This window comes from Pan troglodytes, chromosome 15 (genome assembly GCF_028858775.2).
Source record: "Pan troglodytes isolate AG18354 chromosome 15, NHGRI_mPanTro3-v2.0_pri, whole genome shotgun sequence".
NCBI lineage: Eukaryota > Metazoa > Chordata > Mammalia > Primates > Hominidae > Pan > Pan troglodytes.
This window is the reverse complement of record NC_072413.2, coordinates 104,436,687-104,438,520: the sequence shown is the minus strand read 5'-3', so window position 1 is coordinate 104,438,520 and position 1,834 is coordinate 104,436,687. Positions and strand designations below refer to the sequence as shown.

General features: G+C 44.5%; 1 gene segment (V, D, J or C); it reads left to right on the top strand.

The window, feature by feature from the left end:
• Positions 1-1,134, top strand: LOC101058558 (immunoglobulin heavy variable 5-51-like). The segment is given in 2 exon segments: positions 1-126; positions 210-1,134. Coding segments are annotated over 2 exon segments (363 nt in total).
• The last annotated feature ends 700 nt before the right edge of the window (positions 1,135-1,834 follow it).

Below are 1,834 nucleotides of genomic sequence, written 5' to 3'. Positions count from 1 at the left end.
ACCCAGGGCTCTCCTCCACAGTGAGTCTCCTTCACCACCCAGCTGGGATCTCAGTGCTTTCTTTTCTGTCCTCCTCCAGGATGGGGTCAACCGTCATCCTTTCCCTCATCCTGGCTGTTCTCCAAGGTCAGTTCTGCCCAGGGTTTGAGGTCACAGAGAAGAATGGGCAGAAGGGAGCCCCTGATGCAAATTTTGTGTCTCCCACACAGGTGTCTTTGCCGAGGTGCAGCTGTTGCAGTCTGCAGCAGAGGTGAAAAGACCCGGGGAGTCTCTAAGGATCTCCTGTAAGACTTCTGGATACAGCTTTACCAGCTACTGGATCCACTGGGTGCGCCAGATGCCCGGGAAAGAACTGGAGTGGATGGGGAGCATCTATCCTGGGAACTCTGATACCAGATACAGCCCATCCTTCCAAGGCCACGTCACCATCTCAGCCGACAGCTCCATCAGCACCGCCTACCTGCAGTGGAGCAGCCTGAAGGCCTCGGACGCCGCCGTGTATTATTGTGTGAGAGGGACCATCTAAAACCTTCCGCGGTGCAGGTGCAGAGTGAGCTGCCAGACACACCCTCCCCAGGGGCCTCTCTATTCATCCGGGGAGGAAACACTGGCTGTTTGTGTCCTCAGGAGCAAAAACCAGAGAACAACATGGGAGGGTTCCTAACCCCTAAGGCAACTGGATGGGAGACCTGACCCATCCAGTTCTCTGACGGGGCTCTTGTGTGTTCTACAAGGTTGTTCATGGTGTATATTACATGGTTAGCATCAAAAGGCTGCCTAACAGGCACCTCTCCAATATGACAGTATTTTAATTAGTGAAAATTTTACACAGTTCATCATTGCTTGCTTGCCTTCCTCCCTCCTGTCCGCTCTTACTCCCTCCTTCTTTTATTTTCTACTTACTTTTCCAAAATCATTTAACCCTTTTTTGTACCATTAATAAGTTATCTTGTTTTTGTTGTTGTTTTCCTTTTAACAATATGCACTGAATAATTCATCTTTGTGCCAATTCGTAAATATTTTGATATAACAAAGACTTCTGTCATAAATAGATTTCCTGTGAGTAATCTTGCAAATATTTTAGAACCTGTTTGGTTAAGAATAAATTAAAATAAATAGACAAATTTTTAAAGACATACAACCTATAAAAACTGAACCACCAAGAAATAAAAAATCTGGGCTGGGCGTGGTTGCTCATATGTGTATTCTCAGCACTTTGGGAGGCCGATGCGGGTGGATCACCCCAGGTTAGGAGTTCAAGATCAGCCTGGACAACATGGCAAAACCCCGTCTCTACTAAAAATACACAGATTAGCTGGGTATGGTGGTGTTCACCCGCAGTCCCATAGTCCTGGCTACTCGGGAGGCTGAGGTAGGAGAATGACTTGAACCTGGGAGGCAGAGGTTGCAGAAAGCCAAAATCGAGCCACTGCACTCCAGACTGAGCAACAGAGTGAGACTCCAATTAAAAAAAAATCTGAACAGACCAATGAGTAAAGAGATCGAGTCAGTGATTTTTCCAACGTCTCAAATCAAAGAAAAGTCAAGAACTTCATGGCTTCACTACTGAATTTTATCAAAAATTTAAAAAAACCCAGAATCTCTACTCAAATTTCCAACAAAATAAAGAGAAAGAAATATATCCAAGCTTATTTTAGAAGGCCCTATTTCCAAAGCAAGGAAAAGACACTACAAGTAAATAAAATTACAGGCCAATATCCCTGATTATCATAGTTTCAAAAACTCTCAAGAGTGATGAGATGACAAACAAAATTAAACAGCAGATTAACAATAGAATTCACCATTATCTATGTCTCCCATACCCAGAGAGGCT